We start from the raw sequence: 20,256 nt of genomic DNA on the forward strand, positions 1-20,256 counted from the left end.
TGACTTGAGCATTAGAGAATTGAAGTGTCTGTTTATGATTAGTAAATGGTCTAAAATGAGTTGTGTGGGTGGATAGATAGATGGATGGATAGATAGAGAAAATGAAAGTAACAAAGAAATATCAATTTGTTTGTAAATGATTAAAGATGATATCCTTCTCCTTTCTTTTCCTTAGAATTTCACCAGCCAAGACATTGACAGTGGTGTTGACAATAAATCTCTGTCTGCAGTATTAGACAATTTGGCAAAATGCAGCTACTATACTGTGTGGTTAACTGCAGACACTGCCTTTGGAAATGGAAACAAGACCAGTGAGATAATACACGTATATACAGATCAAGATAGTATGTAAACATCTCTATTTTAAATTTTCAAATGTACATCCAAGCTTTTCATTATGAAATAGTTCTAGAACTTTTAAAAAGTATTGCATTCTTTGGTATGAAAAGGTTAAAAAGAAGTACTACAGTGAATGCCATTTTAAAAAACTGTTTACCATACTGTAGCATTTATCTTTGCATGGGTTTGATGGTATTTCCTATGCCTAGAATGGGGATAGATCATTCTCAGGAACCTTAGCATTAGTATCTGAAGGAGACCTCTTTGTGTCAATAGATTGAGCAGACTCTTAACTCCAAGTTCCAGTTTGAACCTATCACCATTATTTTCTCCACCTTAACTATCAGGATAACCATTATCAAGACAAAACCCTACAGTTCAGCCTCTCTTTGGCCAATCTAGTTTTCATGACAGTTTGAGAGTAAGCTTAATTATCAAGCAACTAATCTTTAACCCTTCCTAAAGGACATTTTGATCCGTTGAGTCTCTTCTCTTTGTAGTGTAGCATCAAAAGCAATTTTTCTTCTCTGGGCACAAAGAGTGAGAAAATCTGTCTTAAACTATCACAAAGATTTTCTCCCCTTAATAATTAACATTAACTACAAATAGTTACGTATATATACATTCAAGATGCTTTGTTTTTGATATCAAAACATAGATGATCAAAGAAAAGCTTGTTTTATTTATAGACACGAAAATAATGTAATAAAACATTGAATACATAATGTTAAAGATTAAGTTGATCTAATAGCAACACTTTGAGTGTTTATTTTTGTTATTAGTTATGAAATATTATGTTATTATTTAGTTATGAAACTAACAGATATATTTATTTTTGCTTATTAATCCATAGTTCCAGATGGCCCTGTTGAAAGTCTGACATATCAAAATGTTTCTTCAACTGCTATAAATGTAAGCTGGCTTCCACCATCCCAGCCAAATGGTATAGTCTTCTTCCTCGTTTCACTAAGTTTATGGGATACACAAACAGACAGTGAGATATTGTCTCTCATTACTTACAATACAAGCATGTTTTTGGATAAGCTGGAGAAGTACACCGATTATATTCTGAAAATAATTCCAGCAACAGTGAAGGGATCTTCTAAAATGCACACTGTGAAACTACACATCAAAACCGAAGAAGATGGTAGGTTTAGGACTTTTTGTAATTCCTAAAGAATTTTATTAACAGCAAATAGCCTTCTAAAAATTCTTGATCATTAGGATGTTTTCTTATGAAATAATGTTACTGATATACTTGTTAATTCTTTTTTGTCAAATTAACTAATAAAGCAACCCACAATAACTGTTGTCATGCAGATTTATTGTAGTGCTTCATTGAGACCATGAAGTAGAAGTTAGCATTGATAAGAGAACAAAGTTAATTGATATTTAAAGATATTTTCCACCATAATTCACCTTTTTGTGGGATAACTTTTTTCTGTTTGTTTTCTCATTTCTTGTTATAGTCCCTGAATCTTCACCTGTAATCAGAACGTATAAGAATCTTTCATCTACCTCAGTTATGTTGTCCTGGGAGCCTCCTCTCCAACCAAATGGTATCATAATGAGTTATGATTTAAAGTTATATGGACCAGACAGGAATGATTCTTGGTCTACCTCCAATAATTCTATCGTCCTAGAAGATCTTTTACCATTTACACTGTATAGTATTTTTGCTGCTGCAAGAACTATCAGAGGACTTGGTCCCTATGCTACGCTTAACTTTTACACGGATGAGTCAGGTGAGTGATAAATAAAATCATATCATGCTGTTTGGAAATAAATGTATGAAATAGAGGACCCCAGAGCTGGTGCAGAGATGTAGGGCTTCCACATGGCTGATCCTATCTTGGTTGATCCCCTAAAATCCTTGGGGCATGGGGCCAGACACACCACTGCTTCTGTAGAAGGCAGGGAGACAAACCTGCAACATCTGGCAGATGAGTTTAGAGGGAATTCTGGGATTTCGTCCTCTGTCCACACTCTGCCTGTAGGTTTTACTGTAGGGGAGGACACACTCTGACCAAAGGCTATTTAACTCTCACTACTATGGGCCCATATTAGTTCATTTCTCAAATTACACAAGAAAATAAATTTGAGGTGCCCAAGAATGGTGGCATTCAATGGCTCACAGGAGCCCCTTTTAAAAATTCTGCCACCAAATTGAAAGGAAGCATGTGAGATTTCCCTGCCTTTGGCAGAATTCACCCATTATAGTGCTAAATTATCTTTCCTAGAGATTACTTTTAGCCTTGGGCTCATAAGAATACTAGAAGATCAATTTCTTTTTGCCTTTGGAATGCATCATAATTTGTCAAATGTCAATTATTTTGGGGGAAAAACAAACAACCCACCCCACCCTCACCTCCAAAAGGAAAATATTCCTTAAAAATACTTACAGACCCTTACAGGGTTTTTTTTCCACTCCTTGTTCTATTTCAGATTACATTGCACACTGCCATCCTACTCGATATATATAAAAAATGCACAAAGTAGAGAGGGGAAAAATGTGTGTATATATATGAAAGCTCTAATTTTAATTCTAGATGCTACTAGTAACAATAGTAGGTACAATATTTTAGGATACATGTGTAATATTTTGATTGTTTACCTTTCAAACTAGACTGATTGAAGTGCTAGATAAGACTATAGTAAATAGTCTAGAGGCCCTTTGGGATGGAGTATGTGATCTAATAAGTCTCTTTCATACTCTCTAGAGCACTGGAGCAAATTGCCTAGGGAGGTTGTGGAATCTCTATCATGGGATGTTTTTAAGAACAGGTTAGAGAAACACTTGTCAGGAATGGTCTAGTTATACTTAGTCTGCCTCAGTGCAGGGGACTGGACTAGTTGACCTACTGAGGTCCCTTCCAGTCCTACATTTCTATGATTCTATAAGTGCATCTACTCCAGTGGTTCTCAAACTTTTGTACTGGTGACCTTTTCACATAGCAAGCCTCTGAGTGCGACCCCCCCCCTTATAAATTAAAAACACTTTTAAATATATTTAACACCATTATAAATGCTAGAGGCAAAGCGGGGTTTGGAGTGGAGGCTGACGGCTCGCGACCCCCATGTAATAATCTTGCGACCCCCTGAGGGGTCCCAACCACCAGTTTGAGAACCTCTGATCTACTCTGTTTTTTGCCAAATATTTTCATACTTCCTTGGTTATGAAAATATGCGTTTGTTTAAATGACAGACAACATGAATAGATTATCCTGTTCCTCACCCTTACTTTCTCCAACAACATGCACCTTTGGTAAATAGAGTTTATAACAGGCAAATGGGGCAAGACTCAGGAGTTGTTGGGAGCTCTTTGTTAAAAGTGTAGCAGTACTAGATTGGTTCGGTTAAGCTCAGACACGAATGCGTAATGAATCTTTATGATCTTTTGCTCCTACAAAGTATTCATATTTGCCTAAAATTAACATCATACATTTGAACTAATGAACATTTTCTCCCACAGTGCCATTAGCACCTCCTCAGGATTTGGCTATTTTCAACTATACTGCCTACTCTGTGTGGCTAAAATGGAGGCCAAGTCCTCAGCCAAATGGTGCTATTAAGAACTATAGTTTTAAGATTCATGAAAACAAAAGTCATACCATAGTTTATCAGGTATGTTTATAATATTTAGTGGTGTTTTACGTATTTGAAAAAATATATTTTATTTTTCTGGCTATCTGACTCATGTCTCAAAACCAAAAATATGTAAGGCATTTTATATGCCTAGGTATGTCCTGCATTAATCAAAATTATATGAACTCATAACTTAGATGAGGTGATTTTCTTTCCCCCCCTAATGTTTCTTCATAAAAGACACTGATTAAAGATGTTATGGAAATGCATGTATATTGTGGACTAAATCATATTCTTAGATACAGTCCACAGTGAGGGATTGTGTGGAGGTTCACACTCCTTCTCCATATAATGTCTGTTGTGGGGCCACTCACCACGCAAGGGAAATGCATCTGTTATTTCTTTGTATTGCAGTAATCAGTCCCAAACAGGGATCCAGGCTCCATTGTTCTAGACCCTGCACGTATGTGTAATTGAAAAGACATTTCCTGCCCCAAGGCATTTACAGTCTGCTACTACAACCCATGAAGGAGTGTCCAGGATCCTGTGGAGTTGCGGGGGACATTATGTGGTCCTGATAGAATAGGGACAGAGCAGTTTCTACATCTGTGCACAGGGAATTCCATTTTGCTTGCCATTATGCAGGACCTGTGAAAGCTCCTCCATTACACATCTGAGGACAGGCCAGATGGAATCCAACAGTAGGCAGAATCTGCATGACAGTTAAATGTGATAGAGACCAGCAGTGGCAATCTGCTGAGATGTTTCTGCCACACACAAAGCTTCCTTCACGTTGTCAGAAGAAGAGTAGTATATGCAAGAGACCAGACTGTGTGGAGTGCAGCAGTGGGACAGGCAGACCAATTCATGCAGAGGGAGACTGCAGCTTGTAGTGGGTTAGCAGTGGTCCCTCCCTCTCTGGGTCAATGGGAGGCTACTCCGCCTCACTAGGTCACTGGGAGTCATCCACAATTAGGAAATTAGCAACAGCCAGCCTGTGGCTGTGGCCAACTGTCCGGGTAGAGCGGTAGTCAGTTGGGGTCTCTACCCTGCAATCAGGGACAAGGAGCAAACAGTTATGGGTCCCAGCCCGCAGTCAGGGTGGGAGTAGCAAGGAGTCTGTAGTTCGCACCTGTACTCAGGGCCAAGCCCGTAGTCAGGACAGGGCCGTAAGGAGTCTATGGCTCGGGTCCGTATTCAGGGCCGAGCAGCAAGAGTAGGGTTACCATACGTCCTCTTTTTCCCGGACATGTCCGGCTTTTCGGCAGTCAAACCCCCGTCCGGGGGGAATTGCCAAAAAGCCGAACATGTCCGGGAAAATGGCGGCTCTGTTTAAGAGCCGGGCTGCCTGAGCGCTACCGGCTTCGGGCAGCCCCCCTGCCTCCAGATCCTGCGCCCCCAGCCGGGCACTTCCCCTCCCGGGCTCCGGCGGCGCAGGGTCTGGAGGCACGGGGCTGCCCGAAGCCGGTAGCGCTCGGGCAGCCCGGCTCTTAAATAGAGCCGCGGGGGCTGGAGCCTCCAGCCGCAGGGGCTGTGTGTAACTGACACAGTGTCAGTTACACAGAGCCCCAGCCGCTGGAGGCTCTGTTTAAGAGCCGGGCTGCCCCAGAGCTACCGGCTTCGGGCAGCCCCGTGCCTGGAGACCCTGCGCCGCCGGAGCCCGGGACGGGAAGTGCCCGGCTGGGGGCGCAGGGTCTGGAGGCATGGAGGTTGCCCGAAGCCGGTAGCGCTTGGGCAGCCCGGCTCTTAAACAGAGCGGGGGCGGCTGGAGCCTCCAGCCCCCGGGGCTGTGTGTAACTGACCCAGTGTCAGTTACACAGAGCCAAAGAGGAGCAAAGCCTCCAGCCCCCTGGGCTCTGTGTAACTGACACAATGTCAGTTACACAGAGCCCCAGCCGCTGGAGGCTCTGTTTAAGAACCGGGCTGCCCGAGAGCTACCGGCTTCGGGCAGCCCCCTTGCCTCCGGACCCTGCGCCCCCAGCCGGGCACTTCCCCTCCCGGGCTCCGGCGGCGCAGGGTCCGGAGGCACGGGGGCTGCCCGAAGCCGGTAGCGCTGGGGCAGCCCGGCTCTTAGAGCCTAAGCTCCAACTGCGGGGGCTCTGCTCCTCTTCGGCTCTGTGTAACTTATACAGTGTAAGTTACGCAGAGCCGCCGGAGCCCCGGAGGGGAAGTGCCCGGCTGGGGGCGCAGGGTCCGGAGGCATAGGGGCTGCCCAAAGCCCGAGCGCTACCGGCTTCACGGTTTGCTGGGCAGCCTCCAGACCCTGCGCCCCCGGCTGGGCGCTTCCCCTCCCAGGCTCCAGCTGCTCTGGGGAAGCGCCGGCTGGGGGCGCAGGGTCTGGGGGCTGCCCGGCAAACCGTGAAGCTGGTAGCACTGGGGCAGCCCTTTCCCCCTGGCTGGGAGTGGGAGGGAGGAGGGGGCGGAGTTAGGGTGGGGGAAGGGGCGGAGTTGGGGCGGGGTGGGGAAATGGGCGGGGCCATGGCCCGTGGAGGGTCCTCTTTTTTTATTTATGAGATATGGTAACCCTAAGCAAGAGGGTTGGACATCTTAGCTCCGGCAGATGGCCGATGAACATAGGCTTCTTGGCCTAAAGAGGAGGGACTGTCACCGCAGGGATGAGGTGGCAAGGGTAGGGGGACGCAGGCCCACCCGACTCCACTGCATCCCAGCCCAGAGCCCTAACAGTGGCAGAGTGGTCTGCCACTGGGTCAGCAGGGAATCCAGCCGCAACACGCTGTCTGGGTCTCTGGCAGCAATGCAGCCAGATTAAGGTTGACTGCCCCAAAGCCACTTCCTCCGCTCACTTCAAGTTGTACCTGGATCCACAGGGGGTCCTTCGCTTCATCTGGATAGAAGGCCCATGGTAGTCCCAGCACCTGCTCTGTGGCTTGGTCAGCGGGTGGCTCCAGCAGCTCTGGCCATTCCTTTGCACCGCAGGGGTCCGCTGCAGTCTCGCAGCTCAGGAGCAGGCAAAAGGCATCTGGCTCCTTCAGGGGCTGCAGCCCAGCTGAGCTCCAGGACCCGCTTTTTATACTTCCTGTTCCTCCCTCTCACTTCTGGTGGGAGGGGCGAGCACAGCTTGGCTCCGCCCACCAGGGCTCGCAGCATGGTCCCTCCCCCCCTCTGGCTCAGTGGGAGGCCACTCTGCCTCACTACAGAGCTAAGTTGTATAATTAAACATTATTTTGAAAAATCTGCATTTGTTTTCACAGTAGAACTGAACAGCTCTCCCTACTGCTTTTACAGTCCCATGAAGAGATGGCTGTGAGTGCTCCAGGAACAGCTGTTACCAGGGATAGCCTATACTCTTGCCTCTCCTTCCCTGCATGTTTGTACGTCACCCAAAATAGTCTCTTGTCTCAGGTAGGGGAGAAGAAATTACCCCTATCTCTTTATCTCTATTTGCTGGACAAAGGCTGGAGGGACAGGAAGGGCATCGTGCCATAAACAAGCAAAAATGAAAAAGTTAGCCAAAGTGACACTTCAAGCTGGCATCAACCTGTTATATGGAAATCCTTCCCTTCAAGCGAATCTATATCTGAAGAGGTGCTATCAGCGATGGAGGCTGTGCAGATGGAGAGGAGGGTATTTGTTTGTGACAGCAGCTCCCCAGGCTGGCACAGGATGCATATGTGGAGTTAGGCTGCTGGTGTGGTACTTCTGTAATTATAATAATTTCCGTTGACAAACTTTCTTCACAAGCCACAGTGAGGGAGAAAGAGTGGAAAGGAAGGGAATGGGAAAGCAGTGTTTTCAATCAATCAAATAATATCTACTCTATGGTTTGGCTCACTCACGAACATGAATAGGAACTAAACCCTCAAAAACAAGCAGAGGGACAGATAAATGTGATTGCTTGTTGTTATTTGCTATATTTCTACAGAAGCTCTCCATTGTGTCTTTTTCATTTTTTTGTTCTGATATTTTGTCATGTTATTTCTGGCGAGGGTGGTGGGGGGGAAGGAATCTTGAAAGAGGTACCCTATTCATACAGAAAAAAATCTGGCTTGTGCACATCTGAAGTAGCACAATAAAGGATTTGACCCTGCTTGGACTATTTTATGTGACATGGAGACGTGAAGGATGCCAGAGACAAGACTGCAGTACCAAAACTCTCATTAACATCAGTGTGGGGAGTATGAGACCCGGTGTGTTCCAATATGTGGATTTTGTGCTAACAATTGTGCTTTTCTTCTAAGAACGTTTCAGGTTCACAGAGTGACGCAAACCTTGTTGGATTAGAGCCATTCAGCACCTATTTTATCAGTGTCTCTGCTTTTACAAGAGTTGGAAATGGCAATCAGTTCAGTAACATTGTCCAATTCACAACAAAAGAATCAGGTTAGAAACCGTTTTTTTTTTTTCATGAACTGCAGCATTGTCTATGCAGATTTCTTTTTATAACTGAACAGCATTCTTCCTTTGCTCTCCAAATGTAATGGAACTCAGAACTATATCATTGTCACAACATGCACTCACCTTCCTATTGTACCTGATAGGTGAGGTCTTTACTTTTCAAGTTCGATGTTAGAAGTCTGAAATTAGAAATATCCTCAATTGAACAGATAGGCATATATGGCTCCTATAAATCTTTCTGTAGCACACAGATAGTAGGAGGAAAATTAGATAAATATCAAACTTTGGAGAATAAAGTTATATTTTAGATCACTGTGAAAGCAACTAAGTTACAGTAATATCACAGGCAGCTGGACAAAGAGATGGGAAATGAATCAGAAGCTACTTTTTAACAAATACAAATGTTTAACATTTTCTGATAACTTATTTAGGGAACAAAGGCAGTCACTAATTAAACATCTTCCTTTGTGATATCTCAGTCTTTCTAACAATTGGGAAGAATTATGCAATATAATTGATTTAATTAATTAACCATTTACTAGCTGCATCTTGTGCTTGACACATATCCTTTGAAGTTACAGAAGCTAGAAAACTGCCTTTTTCCTTTCTAAACAGGGGCACTGAGAAGAAAGCAGAGAAGAGAGGGGAAGAGAGCACAGGCAGGATTTAGCCTGCTAGGAACTGTTTATTTTAAATGACTAGTAGCTATTTAATATATTTTTTTACTAGTAACAAATGTTTATCATGTGGTTAAAAGTGATAAAATGATAACATGAAAAACTGAAAATTCTCTAAAGCTATAGGGCCAGATCTCAGGGTGCTGGCAAACTATACGGAGCTCAACTCAGAGCATTTGAGCAAAGATAGTTTATAGCTTCTGTACAAGGCTGCTGCTGCTGCTGGGCCAACTCAGGGTATCCCTCAGGCTGCCCTAGTTACACTGGCAGCAAACAGCCACGGAGCATCAGGATTTAGGGGCCTCCTTTTCCTTTTGCTTTTCTATTCTAGCACCAGAAAGGAGGATAAGCCCCTACATTGGCTGTACAGCCCTGGAAGTTCACTCTGGTGCTGGCATCCGAGCCATGGTGTTAGACAGCTCTTGACTAGTTAGAAGGCCGAATTTCTGAATGCCATTTTATAACATGTTTTTCATGTACTTCTGTACCAGATCTGGACTGGCTACAGAGCTTGCTTATACAGACCAGATGTGTTGACTAAAAGATCTTTTAATGCTCTGCCAGGCATGGCTGAAGTTTTACACACTCTGCCACCTAGTGGCTGAACCGTATAATAAAGTTTAGTATTCCCTTAGATCAGTGATGGGCAATCTGCAGCCCATCACGGTAATGTGATTGCGAGCTGTGAGATATTTTGCTGACATTGACCATCTGCAGGCACGGCCCTCGCAGTTCCCAGTGGCTGTGGTTCGCCATTCCCGGCCAATGGGAGCTTTGGAAAGTGATGGGTCGCAGGGACGCACTGGCCGCCGCTTCCCACAGCTCCCATTGGCCAGGAACAGAGAACTGCAGCCACTAGGAGCTGCAGGGGGCCATACCTGCAAACGGCTAACGTCAGCAAAATGTCTCACGGCCCACAATCAGATTACCCTGATGGGCCGCAGGTTACCCACCACTGCCTTAGATCACCTCCTTTAAGTTCTACATTCCTACCATTTACAATATTTACACTATCATGCTATCTTTGAATTTCAGTACATATCAATCTGTTAAATGTCTCTCGTTTTCTAATTACATGATCCGAACACATAGCAGCTTGATCATCTGAGCCACAGGACTGGCTGTGGTTATTGGAATCCTTGAGTCATCTTCTTGTTCTGCAACAGCCATCTGTAGAGTTTGCTCTGCTGATTGTTCTTTCTGAGGATTAAACTGTAGATGTCGACAGTTTCTGTTGAACTGTCCACTGTCACGCTCGATCACATATGATCTGGGCACTGAATTCTTTTTCTTTATGATAGCTGGAGTTGTCCATCCTTTTTCTCCGTCCAGTTTGACATGAACATGGTCACCAGATTCTAGACCTGGGAAATGTCTGTTATAAAAGTGTTCATAAGCTCTTTTCACCTTTTTATCTGATCTGACTACTCTCTTTATGTCTGGCCACTTTGGAAATAGGTTCTTTTCCAGAGCTGGAACAGTAGTTCTGAGTTGCCTTTTGAGTTGTGCTGGACTATGTCAGTAGCCGCTATTGGTGTTGATCTGTAACTCAGAAGAGCAAGGAATGGATCTTCCTGCTGTAGGATTTTCTTGGCTCTCTCAGCTTCTTCATTTGCTTGTAGGTAATGTGGACTGCTAGTAATATGATCAAAATCATATTTCATTTGGAATTACTTAAATTCTGCTGTAGTTAATTGTGGTCCATTGTCCATCACTAGTTGTTCTGGAATACTGAAGTGAGTTTCTTGATAACACTGCAACTTGGTATGTCTTTCAAGTACATTATTTCTGTATACCTAGAAAAGACATCCACGATGCTGAGGTAATGGTGTCCTCTGAATTCACATAACTTTTCAGCTAGTCTCTTCCAAGATCTGTCTGGTAGAGATGGTGCTATTAAAGGTCCTTTGTGTTGTGTTGGCCTGTTAGTTCTGCGGTATTCACATGCAGATACAGTATTCTTTATGTCCTTGCTGATGCCTGGCCACCACACTGACTGCTTCACCTGTTCACAGCATTTTGTTAATCCTTGATGTCCTTTGTGGGTGAGGTTTAGTATTTCTGCTCTCATTTAGTTTGGAATTATGATGCAATTGTCTTTAATCATGAGTCCATTTGACTCACATAATTGTCCATGCACTGCAAAGTAACCTCTTGTCACTTCCTTAGTGTCCTTTAAATATGGGGGCCAATCACCTCCGTGTAACTTAGAACATCCGGAAGTTGCGTGTCTGTCAAAGTTGCTTTTTGTAGCTGTTGTAGTCTCTCTTCTGACACTGGTTTGTATCATTTTCCACACCTTTACATCATCTTCGAACTGTCTGCTACTAAAAGACTTTTTCCAGGTGCATATTTAGCATTTGGATTAAATCACATTAACCTAAGCAATAGACATTGTTATCTCAGTGGTGCTTGATCCAAGTCTTTCCCACTGATGAGAGTTACATGTAGTTTATGGTCTGTTATCAGCATAAACAAATCCAATCCACAAAGATACCTGTAAAAGTTCTCACATGCCCATATGCTTGCCAGGCACTCCTTTTCAATCTGTGCATATCGTTTTCTGCTTCTGTGAGTGTGAGAGAAAAACGAAGCTGGCTTCCACTAAATTCCATGTTGTTGAAACAATGTACCACGTAGGGCCATAATTAATTGCATCCTAGCTGACCATTATGGATTTGTGCATATCATAGTACTTGAGACCTGGAGCTGCTGAGATAATTTCTATTACCTTTTTATAGGCAATTTCTTGATATGGCCCCCATAGCCAAGTTATGTTGGACTTCAGTTCATTCAGTGGTTTTGTCACTGTAGAAAGGACTTGTGGATACCCAACCAAGGTAATTTACCATCCCTGGTATATGTCTTAGTTCTGGAACATTTGTTGGTGCATTCAGTTAATTGCTTTTACTTTCTTGGGGCTAGGACTGATTCCATCTTTGTTTATTGTCTGCCCCAAGAGCTCGATTTGGTGTAGACAGAAAATGCATTTTTCCTTGTTTAGCTTCAGTTCAGACTGACTGATGAGGACTTTGTTGAGGGTTTTATTGTATTCTTCCATGGAAGATCCATATATAAAAATATCATGCACTAAGACTACAACTCCATTTGTATTTGTTAACAGTTCTGCCTTCTTTCTTTGGAAAATTTCAGGTGCATTGGTAATCCCAAAAGGTAATCTTTGAAAGCAGAATCTCTCAAAGGGTGTGATAAATGTTAGTTTAGCACTTTCTTTGGCTAAAGGAGTTTGCCAGAATCTGCTCGAGACATCAAACTCAGATAATACTGTAGCTCTTTTCACTTTGGGGAGGGAAGTCATCCAGTTTTGAGAGGATATATTTTTTTCTTACAACTGCTCCATTACGTCTTTTAAGATCCACACAGATTGTATTTTTCCATTTTTCTTTATAACTGGTACTATTCAGACACACATGCTGTTGGCTTAGACCTTTTCTCGATTACGCCAGTCTTCTCCATTCTCTATAACTCAGTTTTCCCTTTATGAAGTAATGGGAGAGGAATCCTGTACGATATATGTACACTATATGGTTGAGCATTGTCTCAAGGTTTTTTTTTATACTGCATCTCGTTTCAACAGTCCAATATCACCAAATATTCCATTGAGTTCTTCCACCTCCCTCACTAGGCTCATCATGGCTGCCACGTTGTGGCTGAGAAGGCAGCTGGTCTGTGGTTCTTTGATCAAATACATTCTGAATGCAAAGATTTTGTCTTTGTAAGTTGTTTTTGTAGTGAACTGGCCCATGCAATACAGAATTCCTCTGTGGATAGTCAGAGCTGTGTCAGGTGACTTCAGCTCTCGGAGGAGTTAAAGGTGATTGTAAGTCCCTTATGAGATGACTGTGAGCTCCTGAGTTACTTTTAAAGTCAATAGTCTTGTTATGAATATTCAGTCATCATAAATGATAGATCCCAGAAATGGCTCTTGATTCTTTGTAATATGAGTCAACTCCCTGACTGCTTTGGTACAGCAAACAGCTGCACAATGTCCATATTTCATGCATTTATTACACTATGTGCCTCTGTCTGGACATGCATCATCTCTTGGGACATGACTGTTTCTACATCGTGTGCATGTAGGCTGGAATTTGTCCCTTTTAACCTGGGAGTTGTCTCTCTTTGCCTTAGGGATCTTATGGTAATGACTTTTAGCACTTGTGCGGCATTTTTTAACAGCTTCTTGTTTTTCAAGTTTGTCAAGTTGCTGTTGATTTTGGTCTCACCAGCTCAGACTGCTTTGCTTTCTGTATAGCTGTGGCTACAGTTAAATCTCTTTTCAATTATATCTGCTGTGAAAGGGGTTTGTCTGTTAACCCAGTAACCAGCCTGTCGCTGATATCTTTGTTTTGCATTCCCCAAAGCACGGTTTTCAGCCAATGCATGCAGAGCTTATAAAGCTTTTGATATTTTCCTGTTTCTTGAATTCTTGAGATGAAAACATGCTCTGTCATAAAACCTATTTCTCTGAGAGACAAAGTATGCATCGAACATAGCCAGAACCCTTTCATAGTCATATTTGTGATTGTTTTCAGTAAATTCAAAGGATGTAAGGATATGTTCTGCTTGCTTCACCAGAGCATAAATTAAAGAAGATACCTGTATATCTCCAGTTTCTTTGTGGAGTTTGTTTGCAGTTTGAAATCTTGCAAAATACTGTTTCTAGTTTGACCATTGTGAAGATTTGTCAAAGCTGAAGTTCTCTGGAGCAGTGAAGAGTTGCATATGTATGAAATCCTAATCTTTGTTGCTTTGTTCCTTCTGTCTGCAACCTTTGTTGCTTTGTTCCTTCTGTTTACAACTTCTGTTGCTGTTTTCCTTCTGTTTGTGTTCTTAGTTTATTCCTGACTCCATGTCATGTATTTCTGTATCAAATATGGACTGGCTAGAGAGCTTGCTTACACACACCAGATATGTTCACTATAAGATCATTTAATGCTCTGCCAGGTATGGCTGAGGTTCGTTTAAATAAGGTATCTTACACACAGTGCCAACTAGTGGCTGTACAGTATCATACAGTTTAGCATCTGTTACAGTCTATATTTTTAGCAGCTGCATGTCCCACCATCCTTACAGTAGGATTTTGTCTTGTCCAGCAGCTACAGAGGCAGTCATCAAAGCTGTCTCTTTTGGTCAGTGACCTCATAGCCTCTCCCACATCCCTCCTTTCAGAAGGCTGCCTCCACTAGATGACACATTGCCCTTAGAGTGGGACCAAGTAATTTTAAAATTCTTTCTTCATATTTTCTGCTGGGCTCATAGGGCCCCTCCCCTTTTCAGCCATTTTTGGCCACTGAATCTAAGGGCTGGTCTACAGTTGAAAGTTATTGTAGAATAAGTTAGGGTGTGAATTTAAAGTGGACTAACTTTTCCTGAATGACTCTATGTGTAGGCACTCGTATTCTGAAATAAGAGTGCCATATTCCAAATGAGCCTATTCCATTTAAACTAATTTGGAATAAGGCACACACAATCTGGAATAACCTACATTTTATTTCCACTCTTTTTGGAGCACCTCTGCCCCACTGCAGCTCTCCCATGCTTCAGCAAAAAAGTTTTTTTTTAAATCTCCCCCAGTTCTATGTTCTCAATTGAGTAGCCTGACCTTTTATCAGCTCTTGCCATCTAGTTTAATTTTTCTGTGACTCTCCTCTGAGCAGATCCCTCACAGCCACACATCTGCTCCTATGAGACCAGTCCTCGTGTCTCAGTTTTCCCCATTTGCTCCATGTTGCAGTTTGGCTTTTATGGACTTGGCCACACCAAGTTCCTGCTTCTTCCAGCATGTTCCTGTGTCATGGAGGTGTTCGATATCAGGATTGCAGACAAGCAACATAAAAAGATACTGCAGTCCATAAGTGCTACCTTGTGTATAGAGTCCCACTAAGTCTTTGAAGCACAGGGACCGGTCAGTGCATTCCCCTTATCCTTGCCTGGATGCTACTATAAACTACCCTGGGGTCTGAGATGGCATAAAACTAGCCCCAGAATTGAGAAGCCACAAACATCTCTTTTGCATCTCCCTCACCCAGGTGCACTCAGCACTAACTGGGTAAAGGATTCATCCTTATGCCTTTATTAAAAATACACCGTGATCTCCTTTCTTCTGTAGATGCTGCTTTTGAAAGGAGTACTCTTCAAACTCTGGAGAGAAATATATGTATTTTTAAAAAGATCCATTTTCCTCTGTACCTGTAGTAATTAGTATGTTTCCCTCTATTTCTGGGACATTGATGCTAGTCAGTTCCCTACTGTATGGATTACTGGACATCGCTTCACTAGAGAGAGAAAAAAACAACACCTTTTCCTGTCGATTCTTTTCTCTTAGTTAGTACATCCCACAATCTGACTTTCCCTCAGAAAATTTAATCAGCTGTTCCATACCTTGGAGCCAGTTGTTTGTTTTCATGTTAAATATATAATACTGGTTTTACCTATGAAATTTGATGAGCTGCCCAGAAAGCTTTACAAGAATTCATCTTGTGGGGAAAGCAAATGGGTGGGACCAATAAAGTGACAGCTTTGAAGACTCCTCCAAAACTCCTGGGCAGGACACAACACTACTGTAGGGATTACCAGCCATAGGGTACAGTAAATGAGAGAAGGAAAGCTAAAGGGTAAGTAAAATTTTCTTTTGTAGTGTATCTGTTTCACATTACTGTATATGTTCCACTGTGCTGCTGATTAGAAACAATGGGGGAAATGTGGGTGTAGATGGGAGAGAGAAGGGAAAATGGAAGTTGGAGCATATTGTTAGTTTTAGGAAATATAATGTACTATCACTCTTTTCATTTCAAGCACTGCTTCAGTAATGTTAATAATTACTGGAAATAAAGCTTCTATAAAATATAGTCAGGGACATCTCTTCATTTAAAACACTTCTAGCCCAGTGTTCTCATTACAGTATTAATTTATCTGGCATTGGAATGCATGACCCTTATTATAAACATTATGCCTACATCTCTGATTATACTATAATGTGATTACCCTTTTGATTGTTTGGAACTGTTAACCTTTGGTGCATATGTATCTTTTAAGCTCCAGATGTTGTCCAGAATGTTCAGTGTACTGCAACAAGTTGGCAGTCGATTCTAGTACACTGGGACCCACCTTCTAAGTCAAATGGAGTGATTACACATTACATCATAATATTTGAAAGGAATTCTACAAACATTTCTGCTTATGATAAGGTGCATACTTTCAGAGATCTGCTATCAAATATTTCTTACCAATTTAAAATAAAAGCTGCAACATCTGCTGGTGAAGGAAAAGAACAGATATGCAATGCCAGCACATTTCCAGAAAAAGGTAACAATTTTTGGATTTAAAATTTTACTTTAATTTAAATGACAATTGAATATTTAGATCAGTGATGATATTCTTACATTTACTACAGCATCCCAATCCTTTCCCTAGTCAAGTATAATCACAGTTTAAATCTAATATCAGATAATGAGAAATGGGGCCTGCTCTCCAACCCCTGTGTTGAAATGTCCTTGATTGTAATCCCAAGGGACAGAGGTTATCATGGAATAGCCAATGGAGAAAGTCAGTGGGACTTGGAAGTACAAATAAAGAGTTATGTTCTTGCCATGTTAAGTTCGAGTTCTTATTTTGTTCATACTGTATCACCGAGTCCTAGTATGCATTGGCTCATAGCTAGATTGGGTATGTTTTCATCTTTTTGCTGGTGGCCTCACCTATTGAATATTATTACTAGGAAGGTTTTGTATGAGATAGTGGTATTTCTGCCAGTGACGTCCTTTGTTTTAATGTTAAATAGCCAATACTGCGAATTCACTCATTAGAAGTGCTACCATTCAGAGGTTGTTAATCAATAAAATCATTTAACTTCCTCCAATGTTTGTCATCTTAAGCTACCGTTGAAATGAACTTTTTAACAGGGGAAAAGACGGCAACCATATAGACAGTTTAGGGAAATTAATTCCTGTGCCTTTTTAATAAAGAGGTTATCTTCACACTTTCTTTTTACTAGTATATATTTAATAATGGGGCTACTTTTTCAGTGGCACTACTTGCATGAACGGGAGCTTTAATTTGCATCTCCAGCCTTGAAAGGCCTGGATACATCCAGAAACATATAAGCTCATTCCCAGTTGGAATATGTTTTTCTCTCTCATCTCTAAAATAATAAGAACGCATTAAAACACATAATATTACTTATTAGTTTCTCTCTGGTAATTGGAACTAACTATCTAATTGTCTTTCATAAATAACGATGAGTCAGATAAGTATGGTGTTAATGTCATATCAGAAATTCTTGCTTACAGTACTAGTGGGGGTATATTTGAAAGTCTATTATAGTGTAACATTTTTCATAAAGTTGAGGTCAATGGGGCTATTCACATGCATGTGAGGGATACAGGGTTGGTACCCAGTTTGAATCGGAATAAGTTCTGCCTGAATATTAAAGAAGTGAAGTGTAGTTTGTCCAGCTCTGATAGTTCAAAAAAGCTTCTAGTAAGTGACATGGTGAGGCCTCATCTGGAGTACTGTGTCCAGTTTTGGGCCCCACACTACAAGAAGGATGTGGAAAAATTGGAAAGAGTCCAGCAGAGGGCAACAAAAATGATTAGGGGGCTGGAGCACATGACTTATGAGGAGAGGCTGAGGGAACTGGGATTGTTTAGTCTGCAGAAGAGAAGAATGAGGGGGGATTTGATAGCTGCTTTCAACTACCTGAAAGGGGGTTCCAAATAGAATGGATCTAGACTGTTCTCAATGGTACCTGATGACAGAACAAGGAGTAATGGTCTCAAGTTGCAGTTGGGGAGATTTAGGTTGGATATTAGGAAAAACTTTTTCACTAGGAGGGTGGTGAAGCACTGGAATGGGTTAATTAGGGAGGTGGTGGAATCTCCTTCCTTAGAGGTTTTTAAAGTCAGGCTTGACAAAGCCCTGGCTGGGATGATTTAGTTGGGAATTGGTCCTGCTTTGAGCAGGGGGTTGGACTAGATGACCTCCTGAGGTCCCTTCCAACTCTGATATTCTATGATTCTATGACTTTCTAATTCTTAGGCAGACACAAAGCAAATACAAAAATCGGTGGAGAGATATATTAAAGTCTGATTTGCCAGAAGTTTAACAAATTCCTCTTTATTCTGTGATCTATATTGTATGGACCTGGGAGCTATGCCTATTTTTACTTAATTTTCCATCTAAGAAATATAAAATCTTGGGTTACTTTTTGTTTCTTTGCGATAAAATTATCTAGGGAGAATTCGTAAAATGTGATGCCTTTAATGACACTTGAATGTTGAAAGGGCAGATAATTGGAGTTATAGCTGGAAGAATATGGACTAAGCAGCATTAATGAAGATTCATTCAGATTCTGATTTGGCTGTTCAGTTCAACCATGCTTGTGTACCTTTTCATATGTTATTTGTGAACATTCTCATGCCTTTTATTTTGTTCTCATGAATGTATGGGGGCATCTCTGTACTGCATAGGACTACAGTATTCACATGAAAACAAACATATTTGTATCTGAGGAAGAATATCTGCTATTTGTTATTTATTTCTGAGTAATTGTTACTAGTTTTCATGTAAATATTTCAGTTATCCAATCAAATAATAGACAACACTTCCACATGACTTAGTTGTGAATGATGCCATGAATGATGAATAGTAAATATTTGAAGTGAACAGTCCATAAACCACCAAAAAACTGAAAATTGTATGTTCAAACTATTTAACAGATCTTTATGAACAATTAAAATATTGGATACATTTGGGATTGCTATAGAAATTATTGCTAAACAGAATAAAGAGCTGTTAGCTAACTGATCTACAGTGAATAAGGTTACCTAATTCACTTGGAAAATATAGATTTAGAGAATTTACAGTTTCAATCCAACTCCCGCTGAAGTCAGTAGAAATATTCCCATTGACTTCAATTGGATGATAACCTTTAAGAGGTGCTCCCCCATCAAAACTGTGGGAATTTATTTTAAAAGGATGTATGATTAGGGTGACCAGATGTCCCATTTTTAAAGGGACAGTCCCATTTTTGGGGACTTTTTCTTATATGGGCGCCTATTACCCTTCGCCTCCTGTCCCGTTTTTTCATAGTTGCTATCTGGTAACCCTATGTATGATAGGATACTGGAATATAGTCCATTATTTTATTCTTTGACTGATATAATTTGAGATATTTTTTTCATTTATTTGGGCATACTGTTTTCTCTGGATCTTTTGTATTATTGGAAAAAATCAATTAATTTATAGATTTCAATGTGGCACCATGTAATGTTATGTGTGGGTTAGGTGTTTATTTCGTTGGAATGACAGGGCATGACTGAAAACCCATTTAGCTTTGCAACCCCCATTTTAGTGCATTTTTCAAATTTTTATTCTTGGGGGGGAAAAGTTTATTTTATTAGTTATCTTTACAACAGTGCCTGTCCAACATTTTAGGTGCAGAACATTAATGCATTCAAAAACTCAGTAGATCAAATTGAGAATAAAAGGAACTTCCAGTCCATCACAGTAAACTTAAACTTCTCTCCCTCCATCCTTTGCCATTCAACCCTACTCAGACCCTCAAAAAACTTCCACCTGGAAAAATCTCGGGAAATAGCATCTTGTATTATTTTCTTGAAAGTCTTCTAATCTGGACTCTGATGGACCAAGGGTGAAGTGATCACCAACCTCTTCATGCCCTGATTCAGCAAAGCACTTAAGCACATTCTTAATTTTACACATGTGCTCAAGTCCTCATGCAGTCAATAAGACTTAAACACACGCTTAAAGTGAGGCATGATCTTAAATGCTGTGTTAAATTCTGATAGATATAAGCCTATGCTTAACTGCTTTACTCTATCAGGGCCTACACTAGCTATAATTTTACCGGGAGACATTGCTTTTTTAAACCCAAATTTGATTTATTTTGGAATACCGTGTGCATTATTAATGAGAGATTTACCTGAGTAAAGGCTGCAGGACTAGGCCCTAAAACTACAAAATATGGATTATTGCTCTAAAAGAACTGTAGCTCAGACTTATGTTGTTTAACATTTGATTTAAATTTTAGCACTTAGTCATATTTACAACAAACTGGTTATTAGTAGGACAATATCTTCTTAACTGTGTGTTCACATGAATTGTTTTCTGATGAGTGGCTACTAGGAATCGAAGATTCATGGTAGGGAATGGAAACAGTTTTATAGCTGTTGTCAGCTTCTTATTTATGGTGGTCTAAGATTAGTTACAGAATACATAGCCAGCACTGAGTCACTGACAATGCATTTATTTTTGACAT

At 41.3% G+C, this 20,256-nt stretch overlaps 1 protein-coding gene across 8 annotated transcripts in view; it reads left to right on the forward strand.

The window, feature by feature from the left end:
• Positions 1 to 20,256, forward strand: part of PTPRQ (protein tyrosine phosphatase receptor type Q) — a 196,382-nt gene that overhangs the window by 108,289 nt on the left and 67,837 nt on the right. For 5 of the 8 annotated variants that reach the window (XM_042850788.2, XM_065559792.1, XM_065559816.1 and 2 more), the window contains exons 37-43: positions 176 to 344; positions 1,193 to 1,486; positions 1,809 to 2,084; positions 3,812 to 3,963; positions 7,171 to 7,287; positions 8,124 to 8,265; positions 16,014 to 16,283. In XM_042850788.2, the coding sequence (XP_042706722.2) occupies positions 176 to 344; positions 1,193 to 1,486; positions 1,809 to 2,084; positions 3,812 to 3,963; positions 7,171 to 7,287; positions 8,124 to 8,265; positions 16,014 to 16,283 (1,420 nt within the window). The remainder of the gene's footprint in view (positions 1 to 175; positions 345 to 1,192; positions 1,487 to 1,808; positions 2,085 to 3,811; positions 3,964 to 7,170; positions 7,288 to 8,123; positions 8,266 to 16,013; positions 16,284 to 20,256) is intronic. The other 3 variants (XM_065559801.1, XM_024104789.3, XM_065559810.1) reach the window with 1 other exon arrangement.

This window comes from Chrysemys picta, chromosome 1 (genome assembly GCF_011386835.1).
Source record: "Chrysemys picta bellii isolate R12L10 chromosome 1, ASM1138683v2, whole genome shotgun sequence".
Classification (NCBI taxonomy): Eukaryota; Metazoa; Chordata; order Testudines; family Emydidae; genus Chrysemys; species Chrysemys picta.